Source organism: Chrysemys picta, chromosome 2 (genome assembly GCF_011386835.1).
Source record: "Chrysemys picta bellii isolate R12L10 chromosome 2, ASM1138683v2, whole genome shotgun sequence".
In the NCBI taxonomy this organism is placed as follows: Eukaryota; Metazoa; Chordata; order Testudines; family Emydidae; genus Chrysemys; species Chrysemys picta.
The window spans coordinates 5,599,153-5,611,808 of record NC_088792.1 but is presented as its reverse complement, the minus strand read 5'-3'; the positions used below and the strand labels follow the sequence as shown (position 1 = coordinate 5,611,808).

The 12,656-nt window shown below is 49.9% G+C and overlaps 1 protein-coding gene across 1 annotated transcript; it reads left to right on the top strand.

Moving 5' to 3' along the window:
• The first annotated feature begins 400 nt into the window (after positions 1-400).
• Positions 401-1,246, top strand: LOC135981071 (olfactory receptor 5J3-like). Its single transcript, XM_065582388.1, has one exon. It carries the CDS (start codon positions 401-403, stop codon positions 1,244-1,246), a length of 846 nt encoding a protein of 281 aa, XP_065438460.1.
• The last annotated feature ends 11,410 nt before the right edge of the window (positions 1,247-12,656 follow it).

Below are 12,656 nucleotides of genomic sequence, written 5' to 3'. Positions count from 1 at the left end.
CAATATAAAGGACCTAGCTCAAACTCAAACCCATGCCAGGTATATTTCATTGGAGAAAATTTGTGATAATGTACATGAATCGGGAAATGCCCTATGGGGAACTGGATGCCTAATTCAAGTCAATGTTATGGAGACTTGGGTGTCTAAATCTCCTAGACAGCCTTGAAAATCTCAGCCCTGTTAAAAAGGGAGTGTAAATCTAAAGGTCCATCCCAGCTCTTCCCAGACATCCCAGCGGCTGGTTTCCTGTAAGATATTCTCTACCCACATTCAAGCCCGGTGGTGTCATTCAGATTTAATTCATGCCATGAAATTTCCTTCTTCCATGCTGCTCACTCTTGTTATCCCGGCAGGTCTGGTTTCATGCACCCCTGTATAAATTGTTGAGGGCAATGACAGCATGGTGACCCAGTTCATCCTCCTGGGGCTGACAGATCGTCAGGAGTTGCAGATACCCCTCTTTGCGGCGTTCCTGGTGATCTATGTTCTTACGCTGGTGGGGAATCTTGGGATGATTGTGTTTAACATGGTTGATTCCCGACTCCACACCCCCATGTACTTCTTCCTCAGTAACCTGTCCTTTGTTGATCTCTGCTACTCCTCAGTCTTTGCTCCAAGGATGCTGGTGAATTTCTTATTGGGGAGTAAAAGCATTTCTTGCTCTGCCTGTATTGCTCAACACTTCTCTTTTGTTGTTTTTGTGACCACAGAAGGGTTCCTGCTTCCCGTGATGGCGTATGACCGGTATGTAGCCATCTGTAACCCTCTGCTCTACACCGCTGTTATGTCTAAGAGAGTCCTTATTCATCTAGTGACCAGCTCATATGTAGGGGGGCTCATGAACTCACTGACCCACATATGTGGCTTGCTGAGGTTGTCATTCTGTGGACCCAACATCATCAATCATTACTTTTGTGACACTAACACATTGCTGAAGCTCGTTTGCTCTGATAACCACATCAGAGAGATTTTGCTTGTAGCCTTCTCTGGGGTTATTGCCATGTCCACCCTCCTGATTGTCATATTCTCTTATCTGTACATCCTCTTCTCTCTCCTGAGGATCTGCTCCTCCAAGGGCAGGCGCAAAGCCTTCTCCACCTGTGCCTCTCATCTAACAGCTGTCACCATGTTCTATGGACCTGTGAGCTCAAGCCACATACAACCCAGTTCCAGCTACTCACTGGAACAGGAGAAAATCTCTGCTCACCTGGTGGTCCCCATGTTGAACCCCCGATCTACAGCCTGAGGAACAAGGAGGTTAAGGATGCTCTTAAGAGGGTGATAGACTGGAAAAACATTCTCAGCTAATTTGTTCACCATGACAATTCTAGTCAATTGAGAAGAACAATTGGAAGAAGGATCGTAGTATGGTCTATGTGTTACTGCCTTGATTTGTGTATCACAAATGTCTTACAAGAATTAAATGAAACTCAAAGAACTGATGTAGCATGTGGAAATTATGTTTTACAATTGCTTGAGAGGAACAATGTTACCTAATGTCCTGTCATTATGTGGCTGTTGGAATATAGACACCTTTCCTTGTTTCTTGACCATAGATCTATTTGAAATGGTGCCCTGCAAGGTTATCTGAGATTAAAAATAAAATAAATTTGCTTCTAGGTTTAATTTCTTAATTTGTTACTTTAATTAATGCTCAGTATGTGACTCGCATTATGAGAATTCAACGCTTTTGCTCTCTTTAGTGTCTGGGCCTCATACGGGCTGCCACAATTGATCTCTATCTCCTTTAGAACAGCCCTTAACGTAGTTGAAGACTGTTATCAGGTCCCTCCTCAGTAGTCTTGTCTCAAAACAAAACATGCCCATTTTAAAAAGAAAAACTTTCCTAATAAATCAGGTTTTGTAAACCCTTTTTGTCATTTTTGTTGTTCCCCTCTGGACTCTCTCCTATTCGCCCACATCTTTTCTAAAGTGCGGCTCCCAAACCTAGACACAGAACTTCAGCTGAGGCCTCACCAGTGCCAAGCAGAGCAAAACAAGCACTGCCCTGGTCTGACATACAACATACCTGGTAATCCCCCCAGACAGCCTGTTTCACAACTGCACCTCATTGTTGGCTCCTAGTCAACTTGTGATCCACTTGAACTCCCAGATCCATCTAAGCAGCACTTCTCCCTAGCCAGTTATTCCCCACATTGTATTATGCATTTGATTTTCCCTTCTAGAGTGAAGTACTTTGCACTTGTCTTTATATTGATCACATCTATATTCATACTAGTGCTCCATACCTCTACTCTTAACAGTGTTATTGTATATACTTAGGCTGGGAAGGAATAATTTTTTCTCAATAAATGTTGGTAAATATTGATTTCACCATATGCACACAAACCAATGAAAAAAATGTTGCTATCAATAATAATTGAAATTTACAGATAGGCAAAGTAAGAAAAATTGCAACTTCAGAATGTATTCGAGTTCGATTTAAGGATATTTATTGTATCTATTTTGACAAGTGATGTTGACAATTTGTGTCAAATTCTGACAAGGCTCTATATACTTGTTATACAGCTTTATTCTCAATCATCTTGATGTCACCTTGTGCTGGTCCCCATCTGTTTGTCATCTGTATCGTTGTCTCTTATTTTAAGCTTACATTACAAGCTCCTTTGGCCAGAGGTTGTTTTTTTTTGTTTTGTGTTGTTATATGTTGGTACAGCACCTAACAGAATGGGGTTGGGATTAAGCCCAATACTAATGAATTAATGAAGTAGTATCAATAATAATGCTCATGTAATGTTACTCCCACCAATACCATATATTTCAGAGGGGTAGTCGTGTTAGTCTGTTTCAGCAAAGACAATGAGGAGTCCTGTGGCACCTTAAAGACTAACAAATGTATCTGGGCATAAACTATCGTGATACATTTGTTAGTCTTTAAGGAGCCACAGGACTCCTCGTTGTCAATGCCATATAGTGATTTTATAGGTTTACTTACAGAAATGCTATACATTTATCATATATTTTAAGGGCTAGAAAGGACAATGAGATCATTTAGTCTGACTGTATAACTCAGGTCACAGTCCTATAGAGTTATTCTCGGTATTAATCCCATTAACTGGCATTTTATTAAGTGTATCTTCCGGAGAGCCATCAGGTCTTGATTTCACAGCCGCTCTAGCTGGATAAACCATCACTTCCCATGGTAGTTCATTCCAGCCCTTAACCACCCTCACTTTTGAAAATGTGAGCCTCATGACTAATCTGAATTGGACTAGTTTTACTTTGAGTATCACGATATAATGTTCATTAGAACTGGGGGGAGAGGGGAGTTGGACCCAAATCCTTTTTTTCTGAGCAACGCAGATTTGGGTTAACTGAAATATTTTATGAATCTGTGTCAAATGAGCTGGATTGTTTTGCTTTGATCTAAAACCTCAGAAAAATCCAAAAGGTCTAAATATTTTAAGTTTCTCATTTAAAAGACATTTTGTTTCAAAATTTACTTCAATTTTATTAAAAAATATAACAATTGCAAAAACTGCAATGGATCAAACAAAACATTTCATTCAACTTGTCAGTCAGCCAAAAAAATGGAAATTTTTGAAAAAAAAAATCAATTTGGGTCAACCAGAAACTAAAGTTTTTCATTTATGTTTCAGACTAGCCAGCAAACCAAGAAATCAGTTATTCACAGAGTTCTTTTGATCATACACTTTTTTCCCCTCATCATTGCTATATACTGATTAGCCCTGTTCTCACCACTGACACAATTCTATTGCTTTAGGGCTGGTCGACACGGAAACTGACGCTACAGCTATTTAATGTAACTCCCTATATGGCCTTTGGGCTTGTCTTCACTACCGCCCGCCTTGTCTTCACTACTATCTCTCGGGGATCGATTTATCGCGTCTCGTCGGGACGTGACAATCGATCCCCGAATTGAGGCGCGTACTCCACCAGCCCAGGCATGAGTAAGCGCCATCGACGGGGGAGCTGCCGTCCTCACAGAAGTCAGATCAGATACGTTGAATTCAGCTACACTATCACCATAGCTGAATTTGTGTATCTGAAATCGATCGCCTCCCCGTAGTGTAGACGTAGCCAAATAAGAATGCCATTTTCTGGTTTAGTTTAATCCAGTAAATTAAGAGTGTCCATACCAGGATAGCTCTAGTGCCTTAAATTCACATATTATCTTGCTCAGGAATAACTTCCCAATGCAAACAAGCCTGTTCTCACCAACACTGATTTAGAGCTTTACTTTCACCCCCTCCATGCAGAGGTGGGACACTGAACAGCAAGGTTTACAAGTTGGGAAATAAATTTATTTGATGTTTTTTCATCCCGAAGAACCCAATACAATTGGGCAAACATTCTGGTGTAGCTGAATATGCAGTTTTCTCTGAAAAAAAGTTTCAGCCAAAGAATTTTGGCCAGCAGTAGTTAGGATACTTTCTACCCCACGGAAATGCCTTACACTTAAACTCTGCTAGGTAGACTTGAGCCAAGGGATAATAGAGTTTAGCCCATTGTGATTAATGGTGAGAGGACATAAATCCACTGAAACACACTCAGACGCAACTTCCTCCGGGATTCAAGAGTTGACCCGCTACCCAACCCCATTCACGGGGGTTCTTTTTATCTTGCATTAATAAAGTTTCAATGAAAAATATTACAGCACAATATTGGATCAATCATAGAATCATAGGACTGGAAGGAACCTCAAAAGGTCAGAAGTCCAGTCCCCTGCACTCACGGCAGGACAAAGCACCATCTAGAACATCCCTGACAGGTGTTTGTCTAACCTGCTCTTAAAAATCTCCAATGATGGAGATTCCGCAACCTCCCTAAGCAATTTATTCCGGTGGTTAACCACCAGGACAGTTAGGAAATTTTTCCTAATGTCCAACCTAAACCTCCCTTGCTGCAATTGAAGCCCAGTGCTTTCTACACTGGAAAATACTGATTAGTAAAAAATGACATATTGGAATATTGGAATGAAGCATTGGAATAACAGAGACTTGGTGGGATAACTCACATGACTGGAGTACTGTCATGGATGGATATAAACTGTTCAGGAAGGACAGACAGGGCAGAAAAGGTGGGGGAGTTGAATTGTATGTAAGAGAGGAGTATGAGGTATGAGAGAGCTCTGGTATGAGACTGCAGAAAAACCTGAGAGTCTCTGGATTAAGTTTAGAAGTGTGAGCAACAAGGGTGATGTTGTGGTGGGAGTCTGCGATAGACCACCAGACCAGGGGGATGAAGTGGACCAGGCTTTCTTCCGGCAACTAGCAGAAGTTACTAGATCGCAGGCCCTGGTTTTCATGGGAGACTTTAATCACCCTGATATCTGCTAGGAGAGCAATACAGCGGTGCACAGACAATCCAGGAAGTTTTTGGATTGTGTAGGGGACAATTTCCTGGTGCAAGTGCTGGAGGAACCAACTAGGGGCAGAGCTCTTCTAGACCTGCTGCTCACAAACAGGGAAGAATTAGTAGGGGAAGCAATATTGGATGGGAACCTGGGAGGCAGTGACCATGAGATGGTCGAGTTCAGGATCCTGACACAAGGAAGAAACGAGGGTGATGCTGCAGCTGGAAACAATGAAGATCCTGCCAATGTCCCTAAAGGCCAGGATGTGACCTCAGATTATATCAGGAGGACCAATCTGGAGAAGATATCAGTGAAAACTGTGGAGAGGGGGATGTTCCTGGCCAGAGACTGGAAATCCAGGTGGTTACTGCAACTCTCTAACCCCTCCCTCCCATTGTTTTCTAGATAAATTGTACTTTCAACACTGAGGATTTTGTAGGTTATGGCCAAATAATTTACTGTCCTGGCTAATATGCCGTGCATTGCTGTGTGTGAAGCAACAGAGGGTCCTGTGTGTGTGTCTGTGGGGTAGTGCAGACACCACAACATTTGCATGGCCTCCTCTACCTTCCCCTCCCCTCCACCAGCCTCTGCTGGGCACAATCCAAAGTGGATACAGAGCACTGGGGGGAAAAGTTTCTAAAAAGCCAACTTTGCTGTTTATCCAAGAGTTCAGAGTATGGGCTATACGGCTCATGCTGAAGCCCATGGTCTTTAGTAAGTTCACAAATAGAAATCAGTGCCCCTCTGTCCATGTCTCCGCAGGCAGGCAGGTGAGGGTGGAGGGGTTCAAACACCGCTTGGATCAATGCTCTCCATCCTAGCTCAGGCTTTGGTTGGTTTCTTTCAATTGCCCCCAGTCCTGGTAGCTTATTCTGGGAAGTTTCTCAGGCAGCATGAATTCTCAATGGCCTTTCAGGAGAACTGGGAGTGCGAACCTGCTAGGACTTCCATAATAGCCAGGTCCCTACCAAATCCAGGGCTCACTTTGTCCAATTTCAAAGCCAGAGGGTTTTAAATTAGTCAATGTCGCCATTTCAATGTTTCACTCTGAAATGTCATGGTGGTATAACCATGGGGGTCCCAACCAAAATGGGAGAATGGGGGAGTTCAGAGGTTGTTGTAGGGGGGTCACAGCATTATCACCCTCACTTCCGTGCTGCCTTCAGACCTGGGCACCAAGGGCAGCAGCCAGCAACCTTTCTGAAGCTAGAGGAGGTTCCCAGATGTGCAGGTGGGTCCCTGCTCTTGGGAGCACCTCAGCTCCTACCTACTACTTGGGAGCACCTCGGCTCCTACCATTTTTGGGGCATCCAGAAAAATGGACACCTGAGCCCCAGAAGGAACTGCAAGGGAATCCCTGAGCCCTAGCTGCAGATGCCGGGCAGAAGCCCCGAGCCGAGGTACCCTGAGAGCCGACAGGAGGGGGGAGGGGCATGAAAGTCCTGAGCCCAGTGCCCAGCCCTGGTTACAGCCACAGGGGGTCGAGAAGCTCTGAGTCCGGGCACCCAGAGAAGTGACTGGAGCAGAAGCTGCCAAGGCCAAAGCCCTGAGCCCAAGGCCGGGCTGATGCAGCGCACTCACTTCTGCATTGCCTCTGCAGGTGCATCTGATATCCCCACGGAGAGGAAATCCTGTCACCAGCCTGGCAGAGAAACAGCTAGGAGGCCCCTACTGAGTTCTCCTGGCTGGGGGGCTCCCAGCAGGACAAGGAGATTGGATTTCATGGGGCAGGGCTAATTCGATCTAGCCAAGAAAGGCACAACAAGAACCAAGGGCTGTCAGCTGAAGCCAGAGAAATTCAAAGGAGAAGTAAGACATGCATTTTTGACAGTGAGGGAGACTAAGCACTGGAACAAATTACCCAAGGAAAAGGTGGATTCTCTGTTTCCTGGTGTCCTCATATCACAACGTCTCCCGGCAGCAGGAGGTAGTTAGACACCAATATATGGTTGTCATTCTGGAAGGTGCCTTTTAGTGAATTACAGGCAATTGGGCTTAATATGGTGCAAAATGTGTGAAATTTCATGGCCCGTGAAATGGAGGCCACATTAGGAGATTGAATTGTTTCACAACTGATACCTCTATGAAAAACTCAGTGTGGGGTGAGGAACAGAGGGTCCTGTGGCACCTTTAAGACGAACAGAAGTATTGGGAGCATAAGCTTTCGTGGGTAAGAACCTCACTTCTTCACATGCAAGTAATCACTCGCATGTGACGAAGTGAGGTTCTTACCCACGAAAGCTTATGCTCCCAATACTTCTGTTAGTCTTAAAGGTGCCACAGGACCCTCTGTTGCTCTTTACAGATTCAGACTAACACAGCTACCCCTCTCAAACTTGACACCTGGTGAGGAACAGACTCTGCTGTTTTACTGGGTAGCCTGCTTGCTCCCCAGAATCAATAATGACCAAGTGGGGTGATCCGGGGTGCAGCTCAAACATCCAACTGGGCTGGCCAGGGGCAGACATCAGGCCTGCAAGGGAAAGGTGGGTGTGCAGTGACTTCACAAAGGCCTCCGGCAGGAACTCAGCCTATTGGGCAAAGATGATGAGGCGTCTGTGACCTCACAGAGCTCCCTTGACAACAGCCAGGCAGGACAGGGATGCAGGGCAGGGGGAACCTCGGAGACGCCTTGTAGCCTTGCTGCAGCAAGTCTCCATCTCGTGGTCTCTCTCAGAGGTCCAAGAGACAGTCGGTGTGGAGGACATTCTGTGCGGTTTTTTTTTCATATCTGTGTGGATTTTTTTTGAAAGAAATCGTCATCTGTGTAGAAGGTAAGAAAAAATATAGGCTCTAAGTACAAGATAAGGGACTCTATTGTAGCAGATTCAAAGGCGTCACCACCCTCCTAGTGAAAACGTTTTTCCTAATATCCAAGCCTTCCACACTGCAACTTGAGATCATTGATCCTTGTTCTGTCATCGGCCACCACTAAGAATTTCATGAGAGTCAATCTTTCATTAGGAAAATAACTCAAAAATACAAATACAAAACATTTGGAATGAAATCAATCCACCCTGATCTTCAGTGTCTGGGGGTGTGGGCCTCTGAGGATAGACTGAGACCCTCATTGGCTAGAAACACCCAGTGAGCCAGTAACAAATTCCAGTCCTGTCAGCATCCAAGCCTCCATAATCGAAGAAATACCTGACAGCTGCGGGAGACGGAGGGGTGCTGAGAAGATCTAACTCATGATTGCCAACACAGAGATGTGTTATTGGCTTTGGATGTTGGACAAGTAGCAAATACGTCAGTCACTACAACAAGTCACACTCGGAGCCAGGGAGACTGGCACTTCCCAGCTCTGGAAGGGAGTGTTCCTCTAGCGGTTAGTGCGTGAGCCTGGACAAAGGACTCCTGGGCTCCATCCCCGGCTCTATCCCTGACTCCCAGTGCAACCCTGAGGCAGCGGCTTCTCCTGCCAAGGCCTCTGTTTCCACCAGTGGGGCTGGGGACACTCCCCTACAGCCCTTGGGCCATCACGCTTCAGGAATGTGCGTGAGGTACTAGGAGACCTTCAGATGGGAGGTGTCCTGCTGGCCGTCGGTCAGTGTTGTGAACCCCTGGCTGCTGGCCTGAGTTTATCCATTCCCTGGCAATAAAACATTGTCTTGTTTTCACAGTCAGTTTCGATCTCCCGACTTCTACCCCCTGCCCTGCTGGCAGGGGATTCTGCAGCACCCTTACAGGCCACCTGGGTGCAGAAGATCAAGGAGGAGGGTAAAGGAAGGACCAACACCGAGCATCTGCCATCCAGCTCCATCCCATCTAGAGTAAGTAAGTGGAGTTCTCCAGAGCCATCCCCAGTGTGGTGGAAATATCCCACCAGTAGGGCTCCCAGCCCGTCCCTTGGCAGAGTTTGTTCCCCAGGTTGAGGGTTCCTGTGCCCTGGGGTGGGATGTGTGGGGAGGAGGAATTGCCTCAGCAGAGGGGAGGTGGGCCGGGGAGCAGGCAGGCCCCATTCATGAGAGGCTGCTTTGAAGCCAGACTCACGGCTACTCCCCACTCAGTTCCAGGATGGAGCGGCTGAGGCAGATGCTCAGGAGGAAAGCCAGGCAGGTGGCTCCAGAGCCAGAGGGAAGGAGCATCCGGCTTTCCCAGGAAGAGAGCGGCCCCTCTGTCCCCACGGGCGGGGAAGAGGCTTGTGCACAGGCTAAAAAGAGGAGTTGCCTGGCATGCTTTAGGAGGAGGAAGACAGCTCCCCTAGCTGACCCTGAGGCACCTTCTGGGCCCAAATGGAGGTGGCCTCGGGTACAGCTATGGAGGAGGGAACCAGGAGAGGGCAGGAGCCAGGCAAGGCAGCTCTGGGGCTTCCTTCAGAGGAAGCCAAGGAGCCAGGAGCTGCGCCCCAGGGCCCAGCAGGAGCCATCCAGCACCATGGCAACTGAGGAGCCCTGCGCCAGCCCCACCCTGGCCACTGAGGAGCCCTGCGCCAGCCCCACCTTGGCAACTGAGGAGCCCTACGCCAGCCCCACCCTGGCCACTGAGGAGCCCTGCGCCAGCCCCACCCTGGCCACTGAGGAGTCTCCTGCCAGCCCAGAGCAGGAGATGAGCGACTGTGGGACATACACCAGCAGCTCCGCCTACTCCCGAGGGGCCAGCAGCTCCTCCGTGGGGTCTGACTGGTCTGCAGATGAAGGCTCCCTCTTTGCAGGTGAGGGGAGACCCAGGGGAAAGGGAGGAGGACTGGGGCGGTGGGGGACTAGTAATACCCTGTTCCCATTGGCTCACCAAGGTGCCGGGACTGACCCATGTGAGCCCCACTAACACCAGTGGGGGGGGGCACAGCCACGCCCCGTGGCAGGGGATGCTGGGTGGAGTCGGGGGAGCTCCAGCCTCCACTGATCATGTGGGGGGGGCTGACTGCCATGGGGCCCTGAGGCTCACGGTGCTGAGGGCGTCTCTCGCAGGGGTAGGGTGGGGCCCTCGCTGCCATGGGGCTCCTTACAGAGAAGGGGGAAACATGGAGCCTTCTCTGTCTACTGCATCCCCCCAGCAGCAGAAGGGATTATACTTTCTCCTTCTCTCCCCGGTGCAGAGCCCCCCAGTGCCCATGAGGAGGAGGAGGAGGAGGAGGTGTCCCCTGAACACGACACCATCATGATGATTCAGAAGCACCTCCAGGGCAGAGATGAGGTACAAAAATCCCCCAATTGTTACTGCGCTGCCACCGGGTCTGTCCTGCTCCTTGTTCCATCCCCGCCCAGGCAGGGGGGTCTTGTCCCAGACAATCCCTCACCCCCAATGGGGGGACACATCTCCTCTGTTATCTGGCACCCCAAAGTGAGGACATTTGTCCCACACAGGCCAAGGTTTCCGCTCCCCGCAGACACTGTCCAAGTTACAAACCCGGTCTGTGCCGGGCAACACAGGTTTCAGGAAGGGGCGGCTTTCCCTGTCCAACCCCATGGAGGTCCTGAGCCCTGGAGCTGGTTTGGGTTGGGCGGGGAGGTCCCTATGTAACAGGCTCTCTCTCTCCCCCCTCACCCCACTCCTAGCTGGTGAAGGACAGGGCCAATCAGCTCCGCTTCCTCCACGCTGTGCCGAGTCTGTGTTCCTCGGCACAGCGGCAGGGGCGGGACACCCTGGAGCCCAACGTTTCCAAAGCAGCCCTTGTGGAGAGCATTGCGGTGAGTGGGAAACCGTGTCCGACCCTGGGGCGAGGGAGCCAGACATGGGAGGAAGCGTTAGTGGGGCCGAAGGGGGAAGCAGAGGACAGGGGTTCCTGGGGCTGAGGGCTGGGGAGCAGGGGTGGGGATAATGGTGACACTGATCAGGAGCTGGCAGTGGGGGAATTGTAAGCCCGGAGGGGAGGGGAGGGAAGGGGAGAGAGGAATTGGGTGGGAGAAGGGGAAGGAAGTTTGATGGATGGGAGGAATGGGGGCCCAAGCTGGTTGGGGGTGAGGGGCGGAGGAGAGCGGAGGGAAGGGGAAGGAGGAATTGGGTGGGAGACGGGGAAGGAAGTTTGATGGATGGGAGGAATGGGGGCCCCAGCTGGTTGGGGGTGAGGGGCGGAGGAGAGCGGAGGGAAGGGGAAGGAGGAATTGGGTGGGAGACGGGGAAGGAAGTTTGATGGATGGGAGGAATGGGGGGGCCCAGCTGGTTGGGGGTGGGGGTGACACTGGCTGTTTCTGCAGAGCACTTTGGGCTCCTCCCTGGGAAGCGCCTGTGGGTCTGCGGGGCCAGAGTCTCACACGCGGTTTTGTTTCGTTGGGGTCTCCCAGGAGCTGATTGAAAATCTCCCGGAGGTGTCAGAGCCGAGCTCCATCATTTCCAGCTCCATGGCCGCGGTTTACAATCTCAGGTACCAGGACCCTCCCGTCCAGCTGCCCTAACCCTAGTGCTGATCGGGCCCAGAGCCGGGAGTCCCAGATCCTCCTCCGGCTAGGTTACCCCCAGCTGAGGCTGTTCCCATCCCCCAGTCCCCTCTTTCCTGGCTGGGGGCTTGATTTCACTCCAGGAACGTTACAGTGGCCGTAGGGAGGGGATCACTGCGGGGGAGGGGGTCATGTCCATGGCAGTTCCAACGCCACGCTGGTGCTGCAAAGTTTATGACAGCTTCCTCTCTCCTGCCAGCAAACTGAAGCCGCCACTGGCCCTGGAGCTGGAATCTCGCCTCCTGCGGGCTCTTCTCCACAGGATCGTTACCATGGGCACTGGGAACGACACCCCCCAGTTCCGGGTAGGTCCTGATCCTACTTCTCTGTCCCAGGAGCAGAAGCAGGCTCTGGTCCCTGCTCCCTTGCTTTGATAGAGCTGCTGAGAATAGGGGAGGGGTGAGCAGAGCTGGGAACAGGCCCGTGACAAACTGGCAGGGGGGCCCCCTTCCCTCCAGGGGAGATTGCATTACCCCTCCGTGGCTGATCCCAGACTTTCCTCCTCTCCTCATTCTGTGCTCTGCTGCATGGACTCTCCCGGGGATCCTGCCTCCCACCCATTGCAGTTTGCCTGTTCCATAGTCTGCTGGGTACCAGGCCCTGTGCAGAGAACTGCTAAGAGCAAGGATTGAAGAGGCAGCAGGCATCCGGCCATGAACTTTTGCTTAGTGTCCCTGGAGTGATGTGAATGGGAGAGGCCAGGTTGTGCCTTTTGAGTCTTGCCAGGGCTCCTGGAGAATCCTCCTAATTGTCCCTTGACTGGAGTAGCCCCATGTCCCTTGACTGGCGGGTGCTCCCTCCTCTTGCAGGCTCTCCTCAAGAGCTATTTACAGAGCCTGGACAGCATGCTCAGGGGCCTGCTGAGCGAGACCCCCACCTTGGAGAAGCTGCAGCACCTCTTGGAGGTGAGTAGAATGGGACCGTCTGGGGTGGAATTG